Raw genomic sequence first — 27850 nt, 5'->3', positions numbered from 1 at the left:
CGAACTCTGATGCTAGATGGGGGGGCAATCAATTCACATATGATGTCCAGTGCAGACCCGGAGAGCGTCTTCTGTGTAGCCAATTGATCATAGGGTCATGTAAATAAATAGAACATTTTTATGTATCAGAATTAACAAACAAAACACCACACTCTTACCTTGCAAAAAGAAATGTAACTATATTTTGTTCTACCAACAAAAAAGCTGTTAGAATTATAGCTGTGTGTATGTCCCTTAAGGTTCTTGTGTAATGTGATATTGTACCCCCTAGCCCAATTGTCCTTTGTATATTCTATATATAAACATGTGTTCCCCCATGTACTTTTTGTATTGATTTGTTAAGAAAAAAGGGGTAAAAAATAATATAAAAAACAAAACAAAAATTAAGTCAATTTGATGAAAACATCTCTGGTGGGAAAATGCATATATATATTTTTTGTTGCTGTTGAGAATATTCGCATGAAAATCTGTTTTCTGTGCCAATGGACATAAACCTAGTTAAAGACAAATAAATAAAGACACTATATCGGGACAAAGATGTTTGAGACATTTTATATAAAAACAAAATTAATCAAAAGACACCTTTGATTTCAGTGGTGGAAAAAGTACCCAATTGTCATACTAAAGTAAAAGTAAAGATACCTTAATAGAAAATGACTCAAGTGAAAGTCACCCAGTAAAATTCTACTTGAGTAAAAGTCTAAAAGTATTTGGCTTTAAATATACTTAAGAATCAAAAGCAAATGTATATTTAAGTTTCAAAAGTAAAAATATAAATAATTTCAAATATTAAACAAACCAGATGGCACAATGTGTGTTTTTATTTTATTTATGGATAGCCAGGGGCACACTCCTACACTCAGACATAATTTACAAGTGATGCATTTGTGTTTAGTGAGTTTGCCAGATCAGAGGCAGTAGAGATGACCAGGGATGTTCTCTTGAGAAGTGTGTGAATTGGCCCATTTTCCTATCCTGCTAAGCATTCAAAATGTAACAAGTACCTTTTGGGTGTCAAGGAAAATGTATGGAGTAAAAAATACATTTTCTTTAGGAATGTGATAAAGTGAAAGTAGAAGTTGTCAAAAATATAAATAGTAAAGTACAGATACACAAAAAAATGACTTAAGTAGTACTTTAAAGTATTTTTACTTAAGTACTTTACACCACTGTTTGATTTAGTCATTTGATTTTGGTTTTTCAATTAACGGCAGTGTCACTAAACAAGACATTATAAAAAGCTATTTGTTTAATCAATAATCAAGTTTTTCAGGTACAATTTAGCAAACTTATATAGAGTAACAGTATGAGTCATAATACCCATAAAGCTTAGCGGTCAAACAGGGAAATGGTTCCAATAGTTTTTCCACGTCACACCAGGGTAAGTCTACACGAAACACAGCCCTTATTTGAAGTGTTTCTAAAAAATGTATGGCGGAAAAATTATTGGAACCATTTCCCTGTTTGACCGCTAGGTTTTATGGTTATGACACCTCCACTGTGGGGCTCTATGAAATGAGATACAGTTTTGCAAAGCTGAATGTCAAATTGAGTCAAGTATAATTTTGTGAACTTGCAGTTTCTCTACAATTAAATTAAAATACAATTCACAGTTATTGGGTGTATAAAGTTATTGGGTGTATACTGGCACAACCCTAAACAAAGCACAAATTGGCATACCATTGATTTTATTAATTAAAAAACGAAACGTTTGTATTGAAAGTATATTGTCCACAAGCAAGAGCTTCCAGATCTTAGACAGCAGGTGGAAACAGGAGATATTCTTATATCCCTCCAGTAATATTGAGAAGGCTTTTCATATTGATCCTATTTTCCCTTGTGCAGTATTTATCCACTCTCCCTTATTACTATAACTCGTTCTGTGAACAAATGCATAACATTTTGACAGTTAACAACTCAGGAAATAAGAAACTCAATATAATAACTCAATTACAGTTACTTTAGACAGTAACAACCTTTTCCTCAGAGATCCTTCATTAAACCACAGTGTTTTTCGCACCCTCTTGCTCCTGGATATGTAATTTTGCTGCCTAAAAGTAAAAGAAAAGAAAAATTATATACCAGTAGATCCAAACGGTCTAGCAGCAGTCGATGGAATCCCATTATTATACTGCCTGTCTTGATTAGAGTAGACCGGCATGTAAATCAAATGTACTACATACGAGAGGTCATTAAAGGTTGTGTGTGTGTCTCACCTTTTGGACAAGCACGGTGGTCTCTATGTTAGCATCGGAGCCATCAGAAGCCGCTCCGTTCTGCACACCGTGGGCCCCAGAGTCCTCAGGGGCCACAGGGCTCTCTATGGTCAGCTGGGGGGTGTCTATGGCCGAGGACTGGAGCTCAACGTTCTCTGAGTTATGGGAGTTGGTCACATCGGAAGTACTTGCTGTCAACGCAGAAGAGCTTTCTTCTTCTCCTTTCTTATCTGAGGTGGTGGAGTACTGGTCTGAAGGAGGCTCTCCCTCTTTCACATCCTTTTCTTCCTCCGTCAGTTTCTCTTCTGACTTCTGGCCGCTGCCAGAGGCCCCTTTTGTGGTGGTGTTATCCCTGCTTTCAGATTCCGGTTTCTTCTCTGCAGTGGGGCCTTCACTGCGGGTCGAGTCTGCATCCAGGTCTTGGGCCTCTGAAGAGGGCTCTTTAGTAGGTGGGGACCGTGGGGAGACTGCAGGGGTGCTGGTGAGTGACTCATCATAGCGAGGACTACTAAGGGATCTGAAGCTGGACCTGTCTCTAGTGAGGGTGCTGGACTTGCCCGGACTATAACTCTGATGGAAGTCAGAGAAGCTAGCGCTCCACGACCTGGGGGACATGAAAGATCGCCTCTTCAGAGAGCCAGTCCTGAAAGATATGTGAGAGGAGGGATAGGATGACGACATGTTGATACGCTTACTTTGCTTTAATTACCGTTATGTTTTATGTAACACTCACTATTTTGTTCATCCCAGACCACAGCTCATCGATAGACTCAAAATGGGAGGAAAGTTAATAAAAAAAAAACAGGGCTGGTGAGAGATGTAAAATCCTAGCCAACTTACTGATTCAACCCTTTGACGACAAACACCTTGTCTGGATACTGATCCTTCAGGCCCTTCATCACATTCTGCAAATCACCATTGAACTGAAAGAGAGGATATTACACCATTTTAAGAATAGATATAAACTGAAAGAGCTAGGACTTTTCTTACCTAAATGCTGACAAAACAGTTCAGTTTTTTATAAACCAAAGCAAAGCCCCACATAACTGCTTTTTCTGTGTTCCCACCCCAGTTTTTGAGAAGAATATGACCTGCACATACCGTAATAATTTCCTTGAAGAAGGTGTCCCGTAAATTTGAGATGGCTGTGAAGACTGACACATAGCATCCAATTCGACTTCAGCAACAAAATGAAGAGAAGAAAAAACATTATTCATATAAATTGTCTGCTACTTTTTCTTTGTTGACACACTTGACCTGATGATGTATTTGTCATTCTGCTATCATCCTTCTAGACCTATCTGCTGCCTTTGATACCGTGAACCATCAGATCCTCCTCTCCACCCTCTCCGAGCTGGGCATCTCCGGCGCCGCCCACGCTTGGATTGCGTCCTACCTGACAGGTCGCTCCTACCAGGTGGCGTGGCGAGAATCTGTCTCGGCACCACGTGCTCTCACCACTGGTGTCCCCCAGGGCTCTGTTCTTGGCCCACTCCTATTCTCGCTATACACCAAGTCACTTGGCTCTGTCATATCCTCACATGGTCTCTCATATCATTGCTATGCTGATGACACACAATTAATCTTCTCCTTTCCCCTTTCTGACAACCAGGTGGCGAATCGCATCTCTGCATGTCTGGCAGACATATCAGTGTGGATGACGGATCACCACCTCAAGCTGAACCTCGGCAAGACGGAGCTGCTCTTCCTCCCGGGGAAGGACTGCCCGTTCCATGATCTCGCCATCACGGTTGACAACTCCCTTGTGTCCTCCTCCCAGAGTGCTAAGAGCCTTGGCGTGACCCTGGACAACACCCTGTCGTTCTCCACCAACATCAAGGCGGTGACCCGATCCTGTAGGTTCATGCTCTACAACATTCGCAGAGTACGACCCTGCCTCACACAGGAAGCGGCGCAGGTCCTAATCCAGGCACTTGTCATCTCCCGTCTGGATTATTGCAACTCGCTGTTGGCTGGGCTCCCTGCCTGTGCCATTAAACCCCTACAACTCATCCAGAACGCCGCAGCCCGTCTGGTGTTCAACCTTCCCAAGTTCTCTCACGTCACCCCGCTCCTCCGCTCTCTCCACTGGCTTCCAGTCGAAGCTCGCATCCGCTACAAGACCATGGTGCTTGCCTACGGAGCTGTGAGGGGAACGGCACCTCCGTACCTTCAGGCTCTGATCAGGCCCTACACCCAAACAAGGGCACTCCGTTCATCCACCTCTGGCCTGCTCGCCTCCCTACCTCTGAGGAAGCACAGTTCCCGCTCAGCCCAGTCAAAACTGTTCGCTGCTCTGGCACCCCAATGGTGGAACAAGCTCCCTCACGACGCCAGGACAGCGGAGTCAATCACCACCTTCCGGAGACACCTGAAACCCCACCTCTTCAAGGAATACCTGGGATAGGATAAAGTAATCCTTCTAACCCCCCCCTTAAAAGATTTAGATGCACTATTGTAAAGTGGTTGTTCCACTGGATATTATAAGGTGAATGCACCAATTTGTAAGTCGCTCTGGATAAGAGCGTCTGCTAAATGACTTAAATGTAAATGTAATGTCTATCTGGCTATGTGCGGACTTCTGACTCCTTACCTGTCATAGAGAGTAGGGAGCTCATCCCTCAGCTCTCTGTTGATGTCCTCAAAGACAATCTGGGTTCTGTTTACCTCCTCAGCTGCCTGTACCGAGAGAAGCACCATGATGAGGTGAGTTTGTAGTTTTGTTTAAATGATCATTGTTGTGCAAATTAAGTAGACAGGGGTATCTTGTCTGTCTGACCTTGGCTATTTTGACATCATCTTTCTTTTTAGCATTCTGCATCGCCTCCAAGTGGTGACGGGAGGAATCGTAGTCGACTAACTTCCTGCCTCGTTTGGCCACCCTCTCCTGGGGGGTTGGAGTAAAGGAATAACGCACGTGTGAGATCAAATATTTTGGGAGTGTGTGTGTGTGTGTTTCCATCCTTACCCTGACATCTGGGAACTGGCTTATGTAAGACTCCATGGTGCAAAGTGCCTTATCTATCAGATTTGCCTCATAATCATTCCACAGGTCGTCTTCACCCTTTTGGCATATGGAGAAAATGTATGTTTTTTGTTATACAGACATTTGCATAATAATAGCCAACAGTCATGCATGCCATTCATAATAATACAGCAGTGCTATGACTGACCTCTACAATGGTCCCCAGGTCCTCTTTTCCATCCCAGTCCGGCTCATAGACACCATACAGAGACTGGGAAAGATGTTTTGAAGCTTCCCGCATTCCTGTGGAAAGTCGACAGCATGGATCACATGTTATCAGACCGGGGCACTACTGATGGTGCTAAAGCTATAGAAAACCATGCAATTTATGGACAGCATCATACAGATCACATTTAATTTACAACACAGACGGACTGAACAAATGTTTACCTTTGACAGAACTAAGGTAAATCTTCAGGTCCTTGTATAACCGGTTCCCAACAATCTGCAAACAGAGATTATAGAGTGACTCATCTTGTCTGTAGGCTATACATACATCTATGGGATTTACTGGGGCAGATTTCCAGGCCTTTTCTATAGAATATAAATCACATATCCGTTTAAAGTTATTGTTACAGGTTCATACACATGGTATGGTCTGATCTCTGTGTAGTACTGTACTGTCATGATGACTACCTGTTGGTCATTCAGATTTAGGAGGCATTGTTCAAATATTTCATCTTTGGTCTCCACTGTCTTTCCAAACTTCTGCAAGACCTAAAAAGTAGGGAATACTATGTCAAACCTCAAACAACTTGATAATAATAGTGTGCATTATATTGAGAAAGTTAAAGTACTGTATACCTTCTCTTTGCCCCTGCTCAGCTGCCTTTGGAATCTTTTAGCAAAGACCCCAGTGCCTCCTTTTGGACCATTGCCCTCTGCCATAATTTCTCCTTTTCCCTGACGTTGAGCTTTTTATCCCTGGAAATGTAGAGGTTGAGGAACGACAAGTTAAGACATTAGTCGGGATGGATGCCTATTAAGCTCAAGATCAAAAGTGCATCAAACGTCTAAAGTGTATGGCAGTTTTAATGACTACATTTTTTTATTTCACCTTTATTTAACTAGGCAAGTCAGTTAAGAACAAATTCTTATTTACAATGACAGCCTACCCCAGCCAAACCCGGACGACGCTGGGCCAATTGTGTGCCGCCCTATGGGACTCCCAATCATGGCTGGTTGTGATACAGCCTGGAATTGAACCAGGGTCTGTAGTGATGCCTCTAGCACTGAGATGCAGTGCCTTGGACCGCAGCGCCACTCGGGAGTCCCCCTGTGTTCCCAGTGTTCTTAGCACACCTATGTCTGATGAATGTATTGCATTATTAGCCCGGGAGGAAGGACGGTGAACTGGCGATGGCTTGAGTTTGAAGTGGAGGGAGTACAGGGCTTAGCATGTCTCTCTCTCGAGGCTAAAAATAGATTTTGGCTTGGAAAAGTTGAATATTTGCAGAAGGAGTCGGGTAATTGGTTAAGGGCAGAGGATTGGAGAGAAAGAGAGAGGAGATTGAGGGAGGCAGAGGATGGGTTTGAATCTGTTGAGCTAGAAATAACAAGTGAGAGGTTGTCAAGGAAGATTGGTGTCAAGTTGAAACAGGTTGAGCTGGACAGCAGTTTGAGTTCTGGAGGTGAAATGGAAGGGTTAGAAGGTGTTGTGAGGAGCCCGAGCCTTGCATTGATGCACATGGTTATGATAAAGATACATTTGGTCCAGTAGGAGTGATATTTTTGGATAAACTGGATCCTTGCCTTTTGGTGGATCCATTTGTGGTTTCAGGGTTGGTGGGAAAAGAGTTGGGTGCAGTTGAATCAGTGAAGGTAAACTGTAGTGGACTTGTTATATGTGTTCGTGTTTCTTCTGACCAGAACTAGCGGGCGCTCCGTGTCACACAACTTGGGTCAAGATCTGTTTCTTGCTTTGCTCTTAGGAACAGGGCACCATTAAAATGAGCTATTTCTGGTGTAGTGTTTAGTGTGGAGGTGAAGTTGAAGATTCCTGGTGTTTGTGAAGCCCACCGTGTGGTACGACACAGACCTGGTGGTGAGCGTGGTGAAACAGAGGAGTCACTGTCAGTCCTTTTCAGTTTTGAGTCAGAATCTTTACCCAACAAGGTCATGTTAGGATATATCAGTTATCCTGTTAAAGCTTTTGTGGCGAATCCACTGCACTGTTTCAGGTGCAACGTTTATGGTCATGTCAGAGCAGTGTGTATGAGGGAGATTCCAGGATCTGGGAAGTGTGCAGGAGGGCATGGGATAGAGGATTGTGTCGTTTTGGTGGATAAAGTTGTGTCAACTGTAGGGGTGCACATGTTGCTGTGGATCGGAAGTTTAGTGCAGAACATGTCGTATGCTGAGGCAGTGAAGAAAGTAGAAGAGGATGGGTCAAGGGTGAGGGATTCTGAGAGGATATCTGTGCTAGCACAGAGGGATAGACCAATGAGTGATATACAGTATGCTTCAGTAAGGTTGGCTTCTTAGCGTTCATAGCAATGGTTATCAACCGTACTGCAGAAATTGAACATAAATCACAGAAAAAGTATGTTGTGGTGGCAGCTGCAGAAAAGTATTTGGGAGTATGAGATTTTACTTCAGAAGAGTTACAGCATGTGTTGAGTGGTAGTGTCCCATCCTCTCAGAAGAGTTAGAGCATGTGTTGAGTGGTAGTGTCCCATCCTCTCAGAAGAGTTAGAGCATGTGTTGAGTGGTAGTGTCCCATCCTCTCAGAAGAGTTACAGCATGTGTTGAGTGGTAGTGTCCCATCTTCTCAGAAGAGTTACAGCATGTGTTGAGTGGTAGTGTCCCATCCTCTCAGAAGAGTTACAGCATGTGTTGAGTGGTAGTGTCCCATCCTCTCAGAAGAGTTTCAGCATGTGTTGAGTGGTAGTGTCCCATCCTCTCAGAAGAGTTTCAGCATGTGTTAAGTGATAATGTCCAATCCTCTCAGGCCGTTGGTCCGGGGTAGGATAAGATAGGGTTAAAGTAAAGGTGATGGGTTTTAATGAGTATAGGGTTAGTTGGTAGGGTAATTAAAATATATTTTTAATTTTCTCCCACTTCCCCTTTAGAATTTTGTATCACAAAGTGTAATTGATCTATACTATAGTTCAGTTGGGGGCGTAATGCAACATATTGGATGCCAACCGCTGTTAAACCTCACCGAAGAAGAAGACGCCGCCGCCTATGTCTTATCAAATTGTCGTTGGCCACGCCTAACTACTATGGATGTGAACTTTACACAGGACTGTTTTTAAGATATTGGGGCTGGTACGATGTTAGAATACCATTTGATGTTATAGAATTTACTGGACCTGATAAAGGGAGTACGATAGCAAAATGTGCAGCTACAGACCTGAGAATCCAGTGGACTGGATGGGCCATATCAGGAGCTCTCAAAACCGAGGCGTGTTTGCAGTAAATCGCTACGATTTCAACCATTGGTTGAATAAGTAATCGAATCTATTAGGTTTGGGCATGAGCCTATTCTAAATAAACAATAATGCGGTCAAACAAAATGTATGCAATGGAACTAGGCTTTCTTTCCCCTTAATGAAAGTATAGCATTTTGTTTCTGATGAATATCAATGTTACAAAACCACTGTTATTTAAACGGTTTCCGTTGCAAGAGGTAATGAATACACCCCAGTTTACTTCAACATTACCACCAAACTGATTTAGTCACCCTTGCAAGCCTCTATAAATAAGAACGCTAAAGCAATCATCCAAAATGATCCAAACTCCAAGATGATTGGCTACAAATTGTCACATTGTAGCGCGAGATTGGTTAATTTGTATCGTGATATATTTACCACAAATTGTTACTCTGTAGCTCGCCCGACTTAAATTTGTACAGTAGATCAATGTTACCAATGCAATATTGTTACGCCCTTTGTCGATCATCAAACATTTGCTATGGTAAAGGGAATTTCCACGATAAGAGTGATGCTGAAACTCAGATTTGTTTACTTTAAAATGTATACCAAACAAAAAAGAATAATTGCAAAGTTAAACAAACTAAACAACTATGCACACAATGACTACTTTTAACAATTTCCAGGGAAATATTTGTAAAAACACGTTTACAAATGCAACGTTTGGTAATAATGACAGTTTGTGCCATCATTCTGTCATAACTTCTTATGATATGCTTGAACTGAGTTATTATTGCAATGTGTTATTATTTTTGTTTTGATGCAAAGTTTGGTAACCCAATGATTACACAAACCACAAACTGTCATTCTGTTACCAAACTTTGAATCTGCACTGTTCTTCAAGTAAATGTGTTTCTGCAAGAGGTTCAGTTGAAATTGTTAAAAGTAATCCTTATGCATAGTTGTTTAACTTTGCAATCATAGTTTTTTTGTTTGGTATACATTTTAAAGTGAAAAATCGGGGTGTATCAGCATCACTCTGTTATCGTGGAATTGGCCATTACCATAGCAGATGTTTGACCGACAAAAATGGCGTAGAAATATTGTAATATATTGTACCACTCTGTTACCATGGAATTGCCTTAAACCAAAAAACAGCAGTCACAACTTTAAAACAACAGTCATGTAGGCCCATGCATTTTGAAGTATTGAATGTGACAATTGTTGGCTTTTGCGTTATTATAGTATAATATGTTCCAACAGATCGGTCTACATATGAACTGTCAAAATGCAAGTTAAAACTGATAGGACAGTATGTGCCATTCTGAATTAACAGAATTTACTTTACCGTTAGTTATGTAAAACACTGCAACTTACCTGTAGACACTGATGGATGGGCATTCCTTGTCAATGCAACAAATTAATTGCATTTCTTGACAAGCTTCTTTAACTTGTCTTCTTGTGCTGCTCCTCTGCTCTGTATGTGCTCGTCGAAAGTTTTACCCTTGAACTTTGGAGCTAATTGTCTCTGTCTGTAGCCTACTGGGTAAAATATTAATTGAACACGCCTTACTGGGAAACTTGTATTTTTTAGGGTCTGGCACATTTCTATTACTTTACCACCTGAGTCGCTATTGGGGAGGGACTCGTCATTTGAGGCAAAATGTGCAGACTGAATTGGTGACAGCATGGGGAGTAAGGTAAGCTTGACAGAGCCGGGGTGAAAGGGTTTCCAATCTAGTGCACAGGCGGCCAGTGGCACCTTAATTGGGGAGGAGAGGCTCATAGTAATGGCTGGAACGGAATTAATGGAATGATATCGAACACTTTCAAAGACATGGTTTCCATGTGTTTGATACCATTCCATTCACTCTATTACAGCCATTATTATGAGCCGTCCTCCCCTCAGCAGCCTCCTGTGATCTAATATCCAATCCCATCAGTGGAGAAGAACAACAAAAGTTAAACACCTGCAGAGGTTTAGTGTTCTCTGCTCATTTGCTTTTCATTCAACAAAGTCGTGTATCAGTTCAGCAGTCTTAGCCAAGGCTAAGGCTTGGGCCAGCAGTGTTGCAGAACCCTTTATGGTTGTGAGTCATTATGGTTGGGTTAATGAATACTGCTGGTGATAATGTGACAACGGTACTCATGTTCTAACCTCTGCAGGCTTGGAACATTCCTTTTCATGCGGATCGTGAAGGACGGCAAGGATCGCAGGTTTAACAATGTCAGAGACAGCCCAGGGACATTCTTTGTGTACTGGAATGTTCAAGGTACTTTGAATCATTATGGTCACCGGCTTTACTTTTTCTCACTCAGCTACCACAGCAGTGATTTCCATCATCCTTAAACAACCCTGTAGCCCATTAGGGAATCCACTCACTGCTCAGTCTTATTTGCTCCTTATAAATGTATGAGATTAGAATAGCCACTGATATCAGGGTTGTGTGCATTGTGACCAAATGGGAGAGAACATAAATGAGTGTTACCATTGGACACTCAGACAGTATACGGTACTCTTTTGCAAATGTTTTCTTCAATTTTGGTCCCATGTGAATGTCTTGTTGAGTAGGTGCATAATCTTGACAACGTGTAATATAATTTAGACATCTTTGATCTATTCTACCAATGATTCAGTCAATTATTAATTCCTCTACCTTTCAGTTGTCTGGGTGTTTGACGCTCTTGCCCATCCTCATGCTGAACAGTGAGCAGCGAGATGAGCCCTTGGGCCTGAGGGACTACCTGGGCTGGGGGATATGGAGCTTTGGCTTTGTCACAGAGGCCATCACTGACCAGCAGAAGTGGCTCTTCAAAGGGAACCCAGATAATGCTGTGAGTCAGCTTGGTGGGCATCCTTTGGAAAGGCTGGATTGAGGCTATTCCCTGGGATAAATTAATATACTATAAAATGAACATACAGGAAGTTTATTTTCAGTGTTTTGAGAGTGATCGTGACTCGTGTTTACAGCATTTTGTAGTGAGAATACTTTCCAACTACCCCACTGCACCCATGAGGATTATAAAAAGGTCAACCTCCCCTTTCTCCCAGGGAAAGTTCATCCAGAGCGGGCTGTGGGGTGACAGCCAGCACCCTAACTACCTCGGGGAGATACTGCAGTGGTCTGGACTTTGCTTCGTCTGTGATGAAGGGTCCCCAGTATGCCACCTCCTCTGTTTGTCTGGTTCCTGCTGCGTCTCATCAGTGGGGTTCAGACTCTGCCTTCCAGAACTATGTCAAGAACACCCTGGCCAATTCCCAATTTCTGATGTTACACACTTTCTAATAGGATGTTCTGGCACAAGGGGAAACTTTCTGAACAGGACCACTGTAATCATCAAGCACCCAGTGTGCTGGTTCTCTCCAACAGTCTTTCATTCGAAGCACACACACACACACACACACACACACACACACACACACACACACCCACACACACACACACACACACACACACTTCAAGGTTTTAACTTTATTGTATGAAACAAATCATTCAGAAAACACCCAGTCTGACAGACATTCTAAATGTGGAACAAATGCTTTGATATAAACTCCTGTTCATGCAATTGCTGTGCAATAGCTTACTGTTATGTTCACAGGCAAATTCATATGCTCTTTAAAATGTCTCAACGCTACCTTTCCAGGCATGTAAAAAGGCAGTTCATGCAGTAGAACTACTTGTATAGTGTTACTGTGCATGTCATCTAGGACCATTTCATTCCTAACACCGTAGGATGATATTTTCCCTTCCTGGGAGCTAGTGTCAACATTGGCATTGGCATTGTAGAGCAGAGATCTGACAGGCCCCTGCTGCCTTGAAAATGATTTGTATACCATCATGTGTTTTTCAGCAATACCAGAAAATGCAATAATAAAACCAAGACAATTTTAAATACCGTATTTACAGATCATACAAAATAACTGGTCCACAACAAGCTTTGATCAAACCAAATTTGACATTCTTGTTGAAATGCCACCATTTCTACACTCTGGTTCTCTGATGCAGCAGTTAGAGGTGCAGAACATTAGTCAGAACCAACCTCCCATTGTGCAAACAAAGATGGTCATAAAGAGAACGTCAAACTGAAGACCAGAGTCATATTGGCCAATACTGTAAGTTATATTTTTAGAACACTCAGGAAAGGAAACAAGGGAAGGTGAATTTCTTTCAAATGTATCATCAAGTCACCAAGCATACAGCTACATGGTTACCTTAAAGTTAGTTGATTATCGCTAAAGAATGCTGCAGACATTTATCAAATGTGCCGAATTAATTACAATACTGTGGCTAGTCTTGAGTATGTAAAAGACAAATTGAGTTAAACATGTACAAGCAAACTTCTTAAGCATGTAGACATTACAAAAGGTGATTATATAAACAGGAAAATATACAAACAATTATGCCACATGCAATAACTCCATTCAAGTTCGGCATAAAAAGCTCTATGCAATGATGTTTTCTAACTGGTAATGTGCAAGTTAAATTGCATGTTAGATATAAGACAATCACCTGCCTAAATTCAGACATGCACATTCTCAACCAATGTTCAACATTCTTTGTAAATAAATCACAGAAAGATACTGAAAACCTCATTGTATCTACAAACCTAGTAGGTTTCATTGCCTGAGGTTATGTTAAATCTTGATTTAACATAACATTTCATCTTTTTTTATCAGAGTTCCAAAAGATCCTATTACTCACATAAAAACACAAGTGTTTACAGCATCTGTGGAAGCATTAGTCTCAGTCTTGTGTAAAATTGTATAAAATAAAAAAGTGAATCAATCTATTGCTAGGTATTGCATTTATTTCCCATTAGGTGAACAGAGCTGCCCTGCGGCTGCCCTGCCCTGCCCTGCCCTGCGGCGCCCTGCCCTGCGGCTGCCCTGCCCTGCCCTGCGGCTGCCCTGCGGCTGCCCTGCGGCTGCTTTGGATTACTTGAGGAGCGGAGAGGCAAAGAAGTTTCCTGGGCGACTGGGGAATCCCACTACCACAGCAGACTTACTCTTACTCCCAAATCTGAAAGTTACAACACCACACACATATTAGTCAGGCAGTATTAGCATTAGTCAACAGAAACCAAGGTTATAAGGAAGTGAATTAAGACTTGGGTGCAAAATTGAATCGGTCGATATTAGCTAAAAATGCCAACATTGGTATCGCCCCGATGTCTAGTTTAACAATGATGTGCAAAACCGATGTCAAAGCTGACATGCATACCTATATAAAACGTAGGTACATGACGCCACGTAAAATTTTGTGCTAGACAGCATTTCTAACCTAGCCCACAATGTCTGCTGGTGGATATAGCAGTCATTTGAAAGAGTAAGAAAATTTCAGCGAGACAACTCAAAGGCGAAATCCATTAAAGCCAAGATAATGGAATTCGTTGCCCTTGACAATCAACCGTTCTCTGTCGTGGGGGATGTTGGCTTTCGCGACTGGTCAAGCACCAGTACACACTAGCAAGTGTGCTATTTTTCAGATGTTTCCCTACCAGAGTTACACAGTAATAGCGTCACGACTGACTATGGAACGCCGTTTGGGTCTTTGTGTCGAAAAAGATACATGTCAAATAACACTATATGACACATTAAATAAGCTTTTAATTTGACACGTCAAATAACAGTTCTATTATAGAATGTTGTATGTTCTGAATTTGCACGTGCAAGCCAAGCGCCACCACTACTATCAGTAGCACTGTCAAAGCTGTACAAAAAAAGTCTGCGAACAAGCAAACACCAGCCACGAACGATGTGTTTACAATACCGCGTTGGTGGTAAAGCATTATTTGTTCGACAGCAACTTCTGGGTACCTAGCTAGCACTAATACAACCAGCCTGAAAACAATGACCAGTAGAAACTGCAGTCATTTTCATTATTCTTAGCAATGATTTAGGAATCCTCGTGAGTAAGTATTAGCTAGGTAGCCACTTGTTGTTCGACCTATTGAAATTGAACTTCAGTTCATGAAAATACATAGCTAGCCAGCTACTTAACCCTGTTGCCCAAAGCTAACGTTATAAGCAGCCAGCTAGCTTCATCACAAATATTAGCATTGTAGCTCTTATCGCGGGACTGTATGAAATCACCTCCCCAGTCAGCCTATTGTGTGTATTGACCTTTATATTGCACTGTACAGCTTTACCTCAATGATCCCCAATCCTAAGTATCAGTCTACTCAATACCCAAGATATTTTTTCCCCAAACGTCCTCCTCAGAGTTATCAGACTCCAAACATCTATGCAGTATTGTTTTTCTTCTGAAACAGTGTTCAATACACATAGAATGACAATACATGTGGCACAATTCACAGTTGTTTCAGAGTCCTTCAACAAGAGCTGACTGATACCCCATGTCATTGATCCACAATCCATAGGTAAGGCTGTACAGTAAAATAAGTATGCCCCCAATGCAATTCTAAAGTACTATACATAGTGTGATTTCAACAGATTTGTCAAATTAACAAATTGTCTTTTGTTTATTTTATATAACAACATTGCAACCTCGTTTAGCATGATCTATTCAATTATGGCATAATTCTACTATTTGTATTAATTTGCATCACTGTCAATGATATACTTTTATTTTGAAGGCTAATCAAAGTCCACTATTGTGGCTAGCTTCACATAGATGGGTCCGACCACCATTAAATCAAAAAGAACGGTCATATAGATATATATATGGGTTATTTTAGATGACACCTAGCTAAAAATTGTTGAAGTCAGAAGTTTACATACACCTTAACCAAATACATTTAAACTCAGTTTTTCACAATTCCTGACATTTAATCCAAGTAACAATTCCCTGTATTAGGTCAGTTAGGATCACCACTATTTAAGAATGTGAAATGTCAGAATAATAGTAGAGTGATTTATTTCAGCTTTTATTTCTTTCATCACATTCCCAGTGGGTCAGAAGTTTACATACATTCAATTAGTATTTGGTAGCATTGCCTTTACATTGTTTAACTTGGGTCAAATGTTTCAGGTAGCCTTCCACAAGCTTCCCATAATAAGTTGGGTGAATTTTGGCCCATTCCTCCTGACAGAGCTGGTGTAACTGAGTCAGGTTTATAGGCCTCCTTGCTCGTACACGCTCTTTCAGTTCTGCCCAGAAATGTTCTATAGGATTGAGGTCAGGGCTTTGTGATGGCCACTCCAATACCTTGACTTTGTTGTCCTTAAGCCATTTTGCCACAACTTTGGAAGTATGCTTGGGTCATTGTCCATTTGGAAGACCCATTTGCGACCAAGCTTTAACTTCCTGACTGATGTTTTGAGATGTTGCTTGAATATATACACTTAATTTTCAAACCTCATGATGCCATCTATTTTGTGAAGTGCACCAGTCCCTCCTGCAGCAAAGTACCCCCACAACATGATGCTGCCACCCTCGTGCTTCACGGTTGGGATGGTGTTCTTCGGCTTGCAAGCCTCCCCCCTTTTCCTAATAACACAACGATGGTCATTATGACCAAACAGTTCTATTTTTGTTTCATCAGACCAGAGGACATTTCTCCAAAAAGTACAATATTTGTCCCCATGTGCAGTTGTAAACTGGCTTCTTCCTTGCAGAGCGGCCTTTCAGGGTATGTCGATGTAGGACCCGTTTTACTTTGATATAGATGCTTTTGTACCCGTTTCCTCCAGCATCTTCACAAAGTCCTTTGCTGTTGTTCTGGGACTGATTTGCACTTTTCGCACCAAAGTACCTTCATCTCTAGGAGACAGAACGTGTCTCCTTCCTGAGCGGTATGACTGCTGTGTGGTCCCATGGTGTTCATACTTGCATACTATTGTTTGTACAGATGAACGTCGTGCCTTCAGGTGTTTGGAAATTGCTCTCAAGGATGAACCAGACTTGTGGAGGTCTACAATTTGTTTTCTGAGGTCTTGGCTGATTTATTTTGATCTTGCCATGATGTCAAGCAAAGAGGCACTGAGTTTGAAGGTAGGCCTTGAAATACATCCACAGGTACACCTCCAGTTGACTCAAATAATGTCAATTAGCCTATCAGATGCTTCTTAAGCCATGACATAATTTTCTGGAATTCTCCAAGATGTTTCAAGGCACAGCCAGGCACTTAGTGCATGTAAACTTCTCACCCTCTGGAATTGTGATACAGTGAATTATAAGTGAAATAATCAGTCTGTAAACAATTGTTGGAAAAATGACTTGTGTCATGCACAAAGTAGATGTCCTAACCGACTTGCCCAAACTATAGTTTGTTAACAAGAAATTTGTGGAGTGGTTGAAAATCTCCAACCTAAGTGTATGTAAACTTCTGACTTTAACTATAGCTACTAAAACAGATGTCGTGTTGCTATGTTTTTGGGGAAGAACATTGTTTGCATCCATGAACTAGCTAGCTTTTTTTTCTGACCAGCACTGTAGGTGCGCGAGACAACTTTACCAGCATCATAAAATACGCATCGATGAATCGTTGTGACATATGAAATATGAGTGATAGTGTAATCAATGTGTAATAACTACTTAAAAATGAATGAACGCGTTAAGTTATTATGTGACGTGCAGTCATATTCAGGTCCTGATTGGTCAACAAGGTTATTTGACATGCATCCTTTTTGACACGTGAAGACCCAGACGGCGTTCCATACAAATCCTGGTTGAGAATGAAACAACTGAACAAATGAACAACGAAACAGCAAGTAAGTGAAATAAATAGGTTTTGATTATGTTTTACTGGTAATGGGGACATATGTAAACGCCAACAATATAACTTTTTGGTCAGTGTGGGTGTGGGTGTGCGGGGAACCTTTATTTAACTAGGCAAGTCAGTTAAGAACAAATTCTTATTTACAATGACGGCCTACCCCGGCCAAACCCGGAGACGCTGGGCCAATTGTGCGCCGCCCTATGGGACTCCCAATCATGGCCGGATGTGATACAGCCTGGATTCAAACCAGGGACTGTTGTGACACCTCTTGCACTGAGATGCAGTGCCTTAACACACTCACATGGATGCAGTGGTCTAACTATTTAACTGTACTAAAATGTTTATAACACCGCAAAAATTTTAAATTGCGGTTATCGGTATCAGGTTTTTTGGCAAGGAAAATATCGGATATCGGTATCGGCCAAAAATGTAATATCAGTGCATCACTAGAGATTTGGTTTTGGGTTGCCGAGATAACGCTTTGCTACTCATGCACTCGCTCACCTTTCTGGTCAGGGGTATAACAGTTAGCATTCTCGATGATCATGTGATCAGGGTGCGGCTGGTCAAGGTCCACCATCATGAACTGGCTCCAGTACTCCACCGGCAGGCCCAGCAGACATTCAATAACCTGGGTAACAATAGAAAAACATTAACTACTATAAATTACTCATGGGGGGAAAAATACAGTTGTATTGAATTGAAACGAATTACAGCCTATTGCGTCATCCTCTTCCAAGCAGGCAAAACAGATCAAACAACTTGCAAGACTAAGACATATTGTTTTTATATAAAAATGGCAATCATGTCATTTTTGCAGCCCATGTGTTTTGTGAAGAAATACTGCCACTTAAAACAAGAGCTGTGTTGTTGTAATGAGTCTTACCTTGGGCTGGCGTTTGGTGTCCTGTATGATTGTCATGGGCTCTGGGTCAGGCACTGCATGGCCAACGATAGTAGGCCCAAACACCCGTGCCAGATTGGTAATGTCCATCTTAGTGTCCAGGCTTTGGGCGACCCTGAAAGAGTTTATGGTGGTCAATAAGGAGCCCATGTATGGAAAAATACCTGTGTCACAGAATGCAACAAGCATGGCCTCTTTCTACAAGACGTAGTCTGCAAGTGTGCCCTGGGAAGGAAATAAAAGTAAAAGAGAATGTTTATCCCATTGAACTAAACTCATGAGATATTTGAAGAAAAACAGATTTACATCAGAATGAAAGTATTAAGTGAGTAAGCAGAGCTCATAGTTAAATGCACAGCAGACACTCACCTCTGGAGATGAATGGCCATGAAGGCCAGAGTGTCTCTGTTGACCTGTGGCAGGTCACTGATGGTCTGGTACATCAGGGCAATGCTGTTATCCTCATCCACAAGCTCTGAGGACAAAGAGTGCAATGTCAGTAGAGATCACAGAAGTTGAGTCGCAGGAAAAAAAAAGTTTTACTGCAGAGGAAGAATGTAACATTGCATAGACTTAGTAACTATAGTTACTGGTGACCAAGAACACCATGAAGGAACACTGAAGTATACCACATTAACTATTACTAACCAAAACATTCAGCGTGCCCCAACACAAAATGGCTATTCAAAGCAACCAAAAGACACCTTTATTCAGTCAACCACTGGCCAAACAAACCACAGAGATTGATAAAGTTGTTTTATCGCTATAGAGCCAACACCTACCTGCAGCCTCCATGAAGGTGCGGTTGAGGCGGAAAGTAAGGAGGGGCTCTTTGAGGTTCCTGAGGAAGTCCTTGAGGAGGCCAGTGATGCAGTGGATATCTTCCACCTTGCTGAGCAGCGGGACAGTCTTCCCTCGCAAGAACTTATCCTTCAGTTCCTTCACTGTGCGGTCAGAACGAGACAGCCGATCGAGGCCGGTCTGGGAGTGAAAAGAAAGAGCATGGTGAAACTGTGCTCATTTATAGAGTCTTAAAGCCTATTATATTATATTTTCTTAACCTTTATTTAACTAGGCAAGTCACTTAAGAACAAATTCTTATTTACAATGACGGCCTAGGAACAGTGGGTTAACTACCTTGTTCAGGGGCAGAACGACAGATTTTTTACCTTGTCAGCTCGGGGATTCAATCTAGCAACCTTCGGTTACTGGCCCAACGCTCTAACCTCTAGGCTACCTGCCGCCCAAACTAAGCCATAAAAGGCAGTAATGATTCAGACCAGTGTGAGATTGAAACAAAAACACTCACCTCATGTAGGCCCCTCTGCTCAATCTCATTGACACAGTGCACCAACAAATAGGGAATCGTGGGTGATTGGACATGGGAGACATAGTCTGCAAGTGTGCCCTGGGAAGGAAATAAAAGTAAATGAGAATGTTTATCCCATTGAACTAAACTCATGAGATACTTGAAGGAAAACAGATTTACATCAGAATGAAAGTATTGGAATACAAGCAGAGAAGTACAATGGAATTTTCCCCTTACCTCTCCAATTTTGACAGGAGTGCCACCCAGGATGGGGATGCATGGCAGGGGACAGCGTTCACGACACTGGGTGGGTGACCACTCTGTAGTCACGACACTTCAGGGAGATCTTCCCAAACTTGATCCTCTGGCCACAAGGCACACAGGACTCAGGCTTGATTACCTGTGCATGCGGTAGAATAAAGCTTTTAACTAAAAAAAAAAGAACCAAAGCAAAATGTTCTGCCTTGCTAAATGAATCTCAAGTCACCCATGCATTAACCATCTCTGTCTGAAAACAAATTACATTCCTACTGTTTTGGAGACAAATTCATGATTACGGACACTCCCGTTGCCCTGGGGTGTGCTGGGTTCCTGAGGCCTGCTGTCGCTCTCTGGACGGTTGGGCATGACATTCCTCAGACTTGACTGACTCAGAGTCTCACTCCAGTGTAGCAAGACAGGACAGGACAGGACAGGACAGGACAGGACAGGACAGGACAGGACAAGACAAGACAGGACAGGACAGGACAGGACAGGACAGGACAAGACAGGACAGGACAGGACAGGACAGGACAGGACAGGACAGGACAGGACAGGACAAGACAGGACAGGACAGGACAGGACAGGACAGGACAGGACAAGACAGGACAGGACCAGGACCAGGACAGGACAGACCAGACCAGACCAGACCAGACCAGACCAGACCAGACCAGACCAGACCAGACCAGACCAGACCAGACCAGACCAGACCAGACCAGACCAGACCAGACCAGACCAGACCAGACCAGACCAGACCAGACCAGACCAGACCAGACCAGACCAGACCAGACCAGACCAGACCAGACCAGACCAGACCAGACCAGACCAGACCAGACCAGACCAGACCAGACCAGACCAGACCAGACCAGACCAGACCAGACCAGACCAGACCAGACCAGACCAGACCAGACCAGACCAGACCAGACCAGACCAGACCAGACCAGACCAGACCAGACCAGACCAGACCAGACCAGACCAGACCAGACCAGACCAGACCAGACCAGACCAGACCAGACCAGACCAGACCAGACCAGACCAGACCAGACCAGACCAGACCAGACCAGACCAGACCAGACCAGACCAGACCAGACCAGACCAGACCAGACCAGACCAGACCAGACCAGACCAGACCAGACCAGACCAGACCAGACCAGACCAGACAGACAGACAGACAGACAGACAGACAGACAGACAGACAGACAGACAGACAGACAAAGGTCAAATACGGATCAGAGTCTGACAATGCAGTTCTGATGAGTTATGAACATACATTTGTCACATTGTCAAGGATAAACTAATATAGTCTAGCTGCATGCATCTATCCAACTGAATATCCTATCATGCTTCAACATACAAAACTAACTCAGAGTAAAATACTGTCTTCCATTTTAAAGTTGATCAAATCCACAGTAAATGAGTAAAAGTTCTTACCAGTCTTTCTCCTGCTCCGAGTCCAGTAGGGAACAGCCTCAATAGTAGAGACGGCGTCGATGGGTCCTCCGTCAGCAGGCACGGTCACTGTGGTCTTGGCCACAAGAGACTCATTTCCCTATGACCATTAAACATAACATCAGTCAAGTCACTGTAAACTTCAACAGTATATCGAGTAACAGCACTCAGTTATCTATAGAAATTAAACTAAAATCTTTACTGTCTCAGACGTTCTGCCTGTCGATCGAGACTTTTTGGAAGCACTTGGGGGGCCATCAGTGAAATTTCTGGAGGTAGAGCGCTGTAATGAAGAGGTCTAACATCTTAAAAACCCCACACACACGTTTTCATGTTTCTTCAGTCGCACAGTTCTCACGAGTCCCAGTCCTGGAATGGTTAATCAAACGAAGGGACCGGGTTCATTATTGCAAATACACTATATATACACAAAAGTATGTGGACAACCCTTCAAATTAGTGGATTCGGCTATTTCTGCCACACCCGTTGCTGACAGGTGTAAAAAATTGAAAACATAGCCATGCAATCTCCATACACAAACATTTGCAGTAGAATGGCCTTACTGAAGAGCTCAGTGACTTAATGTGGCACCGTCATAGGATGCTACCTTTCCAACAAGTCCGTTCGTCAAATTTCTGCCCTGCTAGAGCTGCCCCAGTTATTGTGAAGTGGAAACGTCTAGAAGTAACAACGGCTCCGCCGCGAGGTGGTAGGCACACAAGCTCACAGAACGGGACCACCTAGTGCATAACGCGTAAAAATAGTCTGTCCTCGGTTGCAACACTCACTGCCAAATTCCAAACGGCCTCTGGAAGCAACATCAGCACAATAACTGTTTGTCGGGCGCATCAAGAAATGGGTTTCCATGGCCGAGCAGCCGCACACAAGCCTAAGATCACCATGCGCAATGCCAAGTGTTGGCTGGAGTGGTGTAAAGCTTGCCGCCATTGGACTCTGGAGCAGTGGAAACGCAGTGATGAATCACCCTTCACCATCTGGCAGTCGGACGGACTAATCGGGGTTTGGCGGATGCCAGGAGAACGCCACCTGCCTAAATGCATAGTGCCAAATGTAAAGTTTGGTGAAGGAGGAATAATGGTCTGGGGCTGTTTTTCATGATTTGGGCTAGGCCCCTTAGTTCCAGTGAAAGGAAATCTTAACACTAAAGCACACGACATTCTGTGCTTCCAACTTTGTGGCAACAGTTTGGGAAAGCAAGGTCCATACAGAAATGGTTTGTTGAGATCGGTGTGGAAAAACTTGACCGGCCTACACAGAGCCCTGACCTCAACCCCATTGAACACCTTTGGGATGAATTGGAATGCCAACTACAAGCCAGGCCTAATCACCCAACATCAGTGCCAGACCTCACTAATGCTCTTGTGGCTGAATGGAAACAAGTCCCCACAGCAATGTTCCAATATCTAGTGGAAAGCCTTCCCAGAAGTGTGGAGGCTGTTATAGCAGCAAAGGGATGGACCAACTCCATATTAATGCCCATGATTTTGGGATGAGCGGATCGATGAGCAGGTGTCCACATTGTTTTGGTCATGTAGCGTATATAGCACATTATTATCTCAATTACATAATGTACTGGTTGTCTTAGCCCTTCTCCCTGCTAATGGTTTGGCTATGAGTAACATAATTGATGATTCAGAGGCTCAAGAATTTAGACAAGACAAAGATACAAGCTTACCAGAGAGTCATCTGTTTTATCATAGCTGATGTCTGATAAAATGGAGGCAGACTCATCTATGGTCTGCAATCTATGGAAAACAAAATGAAATACTTTTACACTTCAGGTGTTGAGATGTTAACAGAAAAGGCTTTGATAAGCTTTCAAACTCTGGAAGAGGAGCAAGACACTAGCAGGGGATCCTTACAGTGAGGGGAAAAAAGTATTTGATCCCCTGCTGATTTTGTACATTTGCCCACTGACAAAGAAATGATCAGTCTATAATTTTAATGGTAGGTTTATTTGAACAGTGAGAGACAGAATACCAACAACAAAAAATCCAGAAAAACACATGTCAAAAATGTTATAAAATGATTTGCATTTTAATGAGGGAAATAAGTATTTGACACCTCTGCAAAACATGACTTAGTATTTGGTGGCAATCACAGAGGTCAGACGTTTCTTGTAGTTGGCCACCAGGTTTACACACATCTCAGGAGGGATTTTGCCCCACTCCTCTTTGCAGATCTTCTCCAAGTCATTAAGGTTTCGAGGCTGACGTTTGGCAACTCGAACCTTCAGCTCCCTCCACAGATTTTCTAGAGGATTAAGGTCTGGAGACTGGCTAGGCCACTCCAGGACCTTAATGTGCTTCTTCTTGAGCTACTCCTTTGTTGCCTTGGCCGTGTGTTTTGGGTCATTGTCATGCTGGAATAGAGGTCGACCGATTATGATTTTTCAATACCGATACCAATTATTGGAGGGCCAAAAAAGCAAAAATCGATTAAATCGGCCGACTTTTTTGTTTTTTTAGTAATAATGACAATTACAACAATACTGAATGAACACTTATTTTAACTTAATATAATACATAAATAAAATCAATTTAGTCTCAAATAAATAATGAAACATGGTCAATTTGGTTTAAATAATGCAAAAACAAAGTGTTGGAGAAGAAAGTAAAAGTGCATTATGTGCCATGTAAGAAAGCTAACGTTTAAGTTCCTTGATCAGAACATGAGAACATATGAAAGCTGGTGGTTTCTTTTAACATGAGTCTTCAATATTCCCAGGTAAGAAGTTTTAGGTTGTAGTTATTATAGGAATTATAGGACTATTTCTCTCTATACGATTTGTATTTCATATACCTTTGACTATTGGATGTTCTTATAGGCACTTTAGTATTGCCAGTGTAACAGTATAGCTTCCGTCCCTCTCCTCGCTCCTACCTGGGCTCAAACCTGTAACACATCGACAACAGCCACTCTCGAAGCATCGTTACCCATGCAGAGCAAGGGGAACAACTACTCCAAGTCTCAGAGCGAGTGACGTTTGAAACGCTATTAGCACGCACCCGCTAACTAGCTAGCCATTTCATATCGGTTACACCAGCCTAACTTGGGAGTTGACAGGCTTGAAGTCATAAACAGCGCAATGCATTGCGAAGTGCTGTTTGAATGAATGCTTACGAGCCTGCTGGTGCCTACCATCGCTCAGTCAGACTGCTCTATCAAATCATAGACTTAATTATAACACACAGAAACACGAGCCTTAGGTCATTAATATGGTCGAATCCAGAAACTATCACGTTTATTCTTTCAGTGAAATACGGAACCGTTCCGTATTTTATCTAACTGGTGGCATCCATAAGTCTAAATATTCCTGTTACATTGCACAACCTTCAATGTATGTAATAATTACGTAACATTCTGGCAAATTAGTTCGCAACGAGCCAGGCGGCCCAAACTGTTGCATATACCGACTCTACGTGCAATGAACGGAAGAGAAGTGACACAATTTCACCTGGTTAATATTGCCTGCTAAACTGGATTTCTTTTAGCTAAATATGCAGGTTTAAAATTATATACTTCTGTGTATTGATTTTAAGAAAGACATTGATGTTTATGGTTAGGTACAAGTTGGAGCAACGACAGTCCTTTTTCGCGAATGCGCACCGCATCGATTATATGCAACGCAGGACAGGCTAGATAAACTAGTAATATCATCAACCATGTGTAGTTAACTAGTGATTATGATTGATTGATTGTTTTCTATAAGATAAGTTTATTGCTAGCTAGCAACTTACCTTGGCTTCTTACTGCATTCACGTAACAGGCAGGCTCCTCGTGGAGTGCAATGTAAAGCAGGTGGTTAGAGCGTTGGACTAGTTAACCGAAAGGTTGCAAGATTGAATCCCCGAGCTGACAAGGTAAAAATCTGTCGTTCTGCCCCTGAACAAGGCAGTTAACCCACCGTTCCTAGGCCGTCATTAACTGACTTGCCTAGTTAAAAAATATTTATTAAATAAAAAAAATGTTAAAATATTTTATTTTATTTAAACAAAATCGGCAAATCGGTGACCAAAAATACCGATTGTTACGAAAACTTGAAATCGGCCCTAATTAATCGGCTATTCCGATTAATCGGTCGACCTCTATGCTGAAATACCCATCCACGACCCATTTTCAATGCCGTGGCTGAGGGAAGGAGGTTCTCACCCAGGATTTGATGGTACATGGCCCCGTCCATCGTCCCTTTGATGCTGTGAAGTTGTCCTGTCCCCTTTGCAGAAAAACACCCCCAAAGCATAATGTTTCCACCTCCATGGTTGACGGTGGGGATGGTGTTCTTGGGGTCATAGGCAGCATTCCTCCTCCTCCAAACACGGCGAGTTGAGTTGATGCCAAAGAGCTCCATTCTGGTCTCATCTGACCACAACACTTTCACCCAGTTGTCCTCTGAATCATTCAGATGTTCATTGGCAAACTTCAGACGGGCATGTATATGTATTCTTGAGCAGGGGGACCTTGCGGGCGCTGCTGGATTTCAGTCCTTCACGGCGTAGTGTGTTACCAATTGTTTTCTTGGTGACTATGGTCCCAGCTGCCTTGAGATCATTGACAAGATCCTCCCGTGTAGTTCTGGGCTGATTCCTCACCGTTCTCATGATCATTGCCACTCCACGAGGTGAGATCTTGCATGGAGCCCCAGGCCGAGGGAGATTGACAGTTCTTTTGTGTTTCTTCCATTTGCGAATAATCGCACCAACTGTTGTCACCTTCTCACCAAGCTGCTTGGCGATGGTCTTGTAGCCCATTCCAGCCTTGTGTAGGTCTACAATCTCGTCCCTGACATGCTTGGAGAGCTCTTTGGTCTTGGCCATGGTGGAGAGTTTGGAATCTGATTGATTGATTGCTTCTGTGGACAGGTGTCTTTTTTCCAGGTAACAAACTGAGATTAGGAGCACTCCCTTTAAGAGTGTGCTCCTAATCTCAGCTTGTTACCTGTACACCTGGGAGCCAGAAATCTTTCTGATTGAGAGGGGGTCAAATACTTATTTCCCTCATTAAAATCTAAATCAATTTATAACATTTTTGACATGCGTTTTTCTGGATTTTTTTGTTATTCTGTCTCTCACTGTTCAAATAAACCTACCATTAAAATTATAGACTGAACATTTCTTTGTCAGTGGGCAAACGTACAAAATCAGCAGCGGATCAAATACTTTTTTTCCCTCACTGTAACTTCTGCTGGTGTTAAGGTTGGCTCGTGCTGCCTGAGATCGAGCTTTGAGGAAAGCCAGAGCAGAACGCTGCTCTTCATTCAGCTGGATGCTGTTGCTGGAGCCCTCAGTGATCAGAAGCTCCCGAATCAGCTGGATCTGACGGTCCTGTAACACAACAGAACCCAGGGAGAAGGAAGGTGAGAGGAGTTGTATAAAGCCATTCAACAGTTTCTTCAGAGAAGAGTGAACCAGCCTGAGGGTACCAGTGAAGAGAATAAAATATGAATTATACTTGCTGTGAATACACACCAACTTCTCAGTCAGCCTCTGCCTTCTGGCGCCTGCGGATCTCCACGGTGACTTGATTGCGAGCATGCTTGAGTTTGACTTCCAGGGCACCCCTCTCAGTTTCTGCTTTGGCAAGCACTTCCTTGCAGGACCCCAGGTCCTGCTCAAACTTGAGCCATCTACAACGACAGTCCTCAAAGTTGAGGGCCATCTGGATGAACGCTGATACAAGATGCACAATAAAGTTGTGGTAGTTTTGAATATTTATTGTCCAGCATTGTCTATATTATTAATCTCCATGTCAAATCAAATACAATTACTTACGGGGTTCAATGCTCTCATTGAGTATGTCAACATGAGACTGCAGATTGTCAAACAAGCTGTGTAGGTTTAACACAGGAGCGTCCATCTTCTGAGAAAAATAAGGGCATAAAGAAACCTCTGAAAATAAGTTTGCTAAATGTCAATAGGTGAATAACCACGTCCCCAGGCTAATGGGCGAAAGTGTCTGGTGGTGGTGAACCCTGGCTGATCATTCATCATAGCCAACTATGATGAACAAATCAACTGTCTTTTCCTAATCCAAAAAATAGCACACAATAAAACAATTTTAAACGCAATTTCCCGACATTAGCGAACCAAATTTGCCACATAAGTCACCCAAATTAGCTAAAACTTGCACATACAATTTAGATGGAAGGAAAGCAACAGTAGACTTAGCTCAGACGCTAACGTTAGCTGGCTACAGTAGCTAGCCAACATTGCTGGTGATGTGTAATTAAAAAAAACTACTGTACAGCTAACAGTTAGCGACTAGCACTGCCACTACATACCGTTTGAGTCCACCACACTAATGAAAAAAGGCAGACAAAACAGAAAAATCTTTGCATAGCCAAGTGTTTTGACCTCTTTTTTTGCACTGTATGATCAAGTTTGTTATTCTTTTGTTTGGGTTATCTCACGCTAAACTCCTGGAAGTGTGTAAAAGAAGCAAGGCAGGCGCGTTGCATTTAAAATGTACCCACTAACCAATGAATATCAACTGACGTTCTGCACCTAGCTGTAAATCAACGCGCAGATGGCGGTTACCACAGCCACAAAATCAAAATTGGCTATATTGTAAAAAAAGATTGGTCTTAATTTAAGGTTAGGGTCAGGCATAAGG

General features: G+C 42.5%; 1 protein-coding gene and 2 pseudogenes across 5 annotated transcripts; 1 reads left to right on the top strand and 2 right to left on the bottom strand.

The window, feature by feature from the left end:
* Positions 1–538: 538 nt before the first annotated feature.
* LOC106572521 (bridging integrator 2) lies at positions 539–10267 on the bottom strand. Of its 3 annotated transcripts, none has more exons than XM_014146755.3 (12): positions 9993–10267; positions 6046–6165; positions 5878–5958; positions 5632–5686; positions 5390–5484; positions 4996–5280; positions 4810–4895; positions 3318–3393; positions 3057–3139; positions 2217–2859; positions 1977–2051; positions 539–1880 (listed from the first exon to the last, which is right to left on the bottom strand). In XM_014146755.3, the coding sequence occupies exons 2-11, from the start codon at positions 6127–6129 to the stop codon at positions 1998–2000; spliced, it is 1542 nt and encodes a 513-aa protein (XP_014002230.3). In that variant the 5' UTR covers positions 6130–6165; positions 9993–10267; the 3' UTR covers positions 539–1880; positions 1977–1997. The 3 variants fall into 3 exon arrangements, with proteins under 3 accessions (XP_014002230.3, XP_014002231.3, XP_014002229.3); XM_014146756.3 differs by having other exon boundaries at positions 539–2051; positions 4996–5103; positions 5185–5280; XM_014146754.3 differs by having other exon boundaries at positions 539–2051.
* LOC106572535 (uncharacterized) lies at positions 9705–13402 on the top strand (annotated as a pseudogene). Its single transcript, XR_014380545.1, has 5 exons — positions 9705–9709; positions 10154–10315; positions 10782–10888; positions 11280–11450; positions 11668–13402. The product of XR_014380545.1 is annotated as an uncharacterized LOC106572535 (transcript).
* On the bottom strand, positions 13381–27850 carry LOC106572536 (rac GTPase-activating protein 1-like; annotated as a pseudogene). Its single transcript, XR_014380544.1, has 16 exons — positions 27519–27850; positions 27010–27097; positions 26705–26907; positions 26424–26562; positions 25831–25834; positions 22914–22983; positions 21420–21500; positions 21177–21317; positions 20042–20248; positions 19748–19910; positions 19511–19609; positions 18984–19182; positions 18571–18676; positions 18184–18316; positions 17786–17928; positions 13381–13636 (listed from the first exon to the last, which is right to left on the bottom strand). The product of XR_014380544.1 is annotated as a rac GTPase-activating protein 1-like (transcript).

This window comes from Salmo salar, chromosome 15 (assembly GCF_965601325.2).
Source record: "Salmo salar chromosome 15, fSalSal1, whole genome shotgun sequence".
NCBI classification, from domain to species: domain Eukaryota; kingdom Metazoa; phylum Chordata; class Actinopteri; order Salmoniformes; family Salmonidae; genus Salmo; species Salmo salar.
Note: the sequence above shows the minus strand (reverse complement) of the source record. Positions and strands in the feature narration are given on the sequence as shown.